Source organism: Mus musculus, chromosome 2 (genome assembly GCF_000001635.26).
Source record: "Mus musculus strain C57BL/6J chromosome 2, GRCm38.p6 C57BL/6J".
Lineage (NCBI taxonomy): Eukaryota > Metazoa > Chordata > Mammalia > Rodentia > Muridae > Mus > Mus musculus.
Window position 1 is genome coordinate 152,621,303 of NC_000068.7, and position 2,542 is coordinate 152,623,844.

The 2,542-nt window shown below is 48.7% G+C and overlaps 1 protein-coding gene across 1 annotated transcript; it reads right to left on the reverse strand.

The window, feature by feature from the left end:
• Positions 1–1,053: 1,053 nt before the first annotated feature.
• Positions 1,054–1,751, reverse strand: Defb25 (defensin beta 25). Its single transcript, NM_001039122.1, has 2 exons — positions 1,668–1,751; positions 1,054–1,262 (listed from the first exon to the last, which is right to left on the reverse strand). Exons 1-2 carry the CDS (start codon positions 1,723–1,725, stop codon positions 1,105–1,107), a joined length of 216 nt encoding a protein of 71 aa, NP_001034211.1. The 5' UTR covers positions 1,726–1,751; the 3' UTR covers positions 1,054–1,104.
• Between the last annotated feature and the right edge of the window lie 791 nt (positions 1,752–2,542).

Consider the following 2,542-nt stretch of genomic DNA (forward strand, 5'->3'; position numbering starts at 1 on the left):
CCAAGAGTCTTAAACTGGAAGTGAGACAGTGAGGCAGCGCAGCAAACTCGAGCAGAAGTCAGCCAAGAAGGTTCCAGAGAAAGAGTTACATTGCCAATAGTATTGTTACTGGCACATCCTCGTGCTGTTATTGTTTAGAGCTGTGACTACTACTGGTTCGGATTACTGACCCACTCCCAACTCACCATCCCCCATGCCTTCTCTAGACAGGACGTGAGGCCTGAAATCTTGGTGGTCATATAGTTAGTCACCCAAGAAAAGGAGGTCATAGAAATGACACGTGTGTGTGTGTGTGTGTGTGTGTGTGTGTGTGTGTGTGTGTGTGTGGTATGTGTTGGTATGTGTTTCCTGGGGATTGTACATAGATCTGCATGTACACCAGACAAGCTCTCCACCACAAAGCCACATCCCCACACCTCCAGATCTCCTTTATAGTGAGGAGGGTTCCCCACAAGGTGAGCTTCCTGTTTTTCCATCCTAAGACAATCCCCAAAGGCAGATAGGATTGAATCCTGTGCCTCTCTGTGTACCTGTCTGATCCTGCTGGGGTCGTTTCCCCACCTTCCTGCATCACTGGGCCTCATCACAGCAGAGGCAGTTTCCCCTGAGCAAGTTCTTAGAACCAACTTACCTTGGCAGACTCGTGAATACCAAGTAGCAGATGAAGAAAGCGAACGCCTTCCCTTCCAGCCAGGCTGCCTTGCCTTTCAAGCCAAACTAACCATGCTGTTCTGGGTGGCAGATGTGTGTTGTTGACCGTGTTATCCTTAGCCTTTATTAATTTATTGTGAGCTCTACCTTGCTTCGGACATTCTTTCTGCAAAGTTCTAACCAGGCAATATCATTGTCCCCGCTTTGTGGCTGAGGATCTCGAGGAGGATTTCGGGAGGATGGATCATCTTTCCGGAGTTAGTCAAGCCCGGAACATTTATGATGGTCATTAAGCCCACTCTCTCCGGCATCTGTTCCTTCACCCATCACCCCCACATCTTCGAGTTCACCCGCTTCCCTGTCAGGAAATGAACTCAGTCACCCAAGCAGAACACAGGGAGAGCTGATGACATGAATTTTATTGGGCAGTGATGGCATCAACTCTAGAGCAAGCTACACATCTCCAACCCTTGAGGGGCGTGAAGGCTTGAAAGAATAGGACAGGCAACACAGAGAAGCATCCGGACACAGGTGCATGAAGGTCTCTTGCCTTGTGCAGAAAGTCCGGCAGGCTCCTTGGCCGTTCCAGCACCGTTTGAATTCAGTGCTTCCTGTGTGGAAGAAGACCACAAATCACAGAGCAGCCTGTGGGTCACAGATTAGACCACTGGTCACAAGTTGAACTACAGATTATGTCACGCTGGTAATAGGTTAGCTCTCTGGTCATTTGTTAGACCACAAGTCATGAATGAGAGCATGGATGATAGTGGAGGTTACAAACCTCATTCTAAGTGAGCCCATATGTCACAGGTTAGACCACTAGTTAAGAGAATAATTTATTGTCCAAGTAAATCCACCCATCAGGCACACTCTCAACACTCCTCTTAACAACACAGTATGATTGCACTTGGTTTTGCTGTGATCCCTATTGTACAAGTGGAGAAATGGAAGCTCCTGATCAGAGATTAATAACCTTAAGGAAATCATAGTCACACACACACACACACAAGGGTTACCTGGTGGTACATGACTCAGGACCAGGAGAGCCACAATGAGCAGAATCCACTTTGCCATGGCCACCAAGCTCCTGGGAAGATTGCGGGAAGAAGTCAGGGGAGGAGCGAAGCATACCGTCTTGCTTCATACCCAGCTTTTATGGGCTGCAGAGCCATGAACAGCAAGCCCAGGTGGGAGGGTGAGGCCACGTGGTCCCAAGGCTGTTTAGCTCTCCCATGGCTACCTCTGCATGGACTAGTCAGCCAAATCCCCCAGAGGCTGTGCAAGGCGTTGGGGGGGGGGGCGGGGGGCGTGACAGAAGGACAGAGACAGAGAAACAGAGAGATGAAGAGAATATGGATGGCTTCTCCCAGCCTAAGAGCATCAAAGAAATACTTGAGAAAGGCCTGCTTCTATCCAGCATCTTCCCATGCGATGGTCAATACTGACTGTCAACTTAACAGCATCCAGTAAGCAGCTAGGAGGTTAACATTTAGGCATGTCTGTGAGCAAGTGTCTTGGCTGGGTTAATGGAGGAGGGAAGACACACCCTAAAAGTAGGCAAACACTCCAGGGCCAGGGTCATCCTGGACTGGATAAAAAAAAGAGATTCTGAGCTGAGCACCACTATCCCTCCTCCCTCCCTCCCTTCTTCCCTCTCTAGCTGTGTCACACTCCAGTGCCTACGCTGATAGGACTTCATACCCTTAAACTGTGAGCCAAGAAGAACCTTCCTCCCTTAAGTTGCTTTTGTCAAGTATTTTGTCTCAACAATGACAAAAGTGACCAACCCACCCCTTAGTCACTGCAAGGCCTTAAACAGGTCACATAACTGTGAAGAGACCCAGGCTGCCATCTACAAAATGATGAAAAGTGTCCTTTTCTCTCTGTTTTT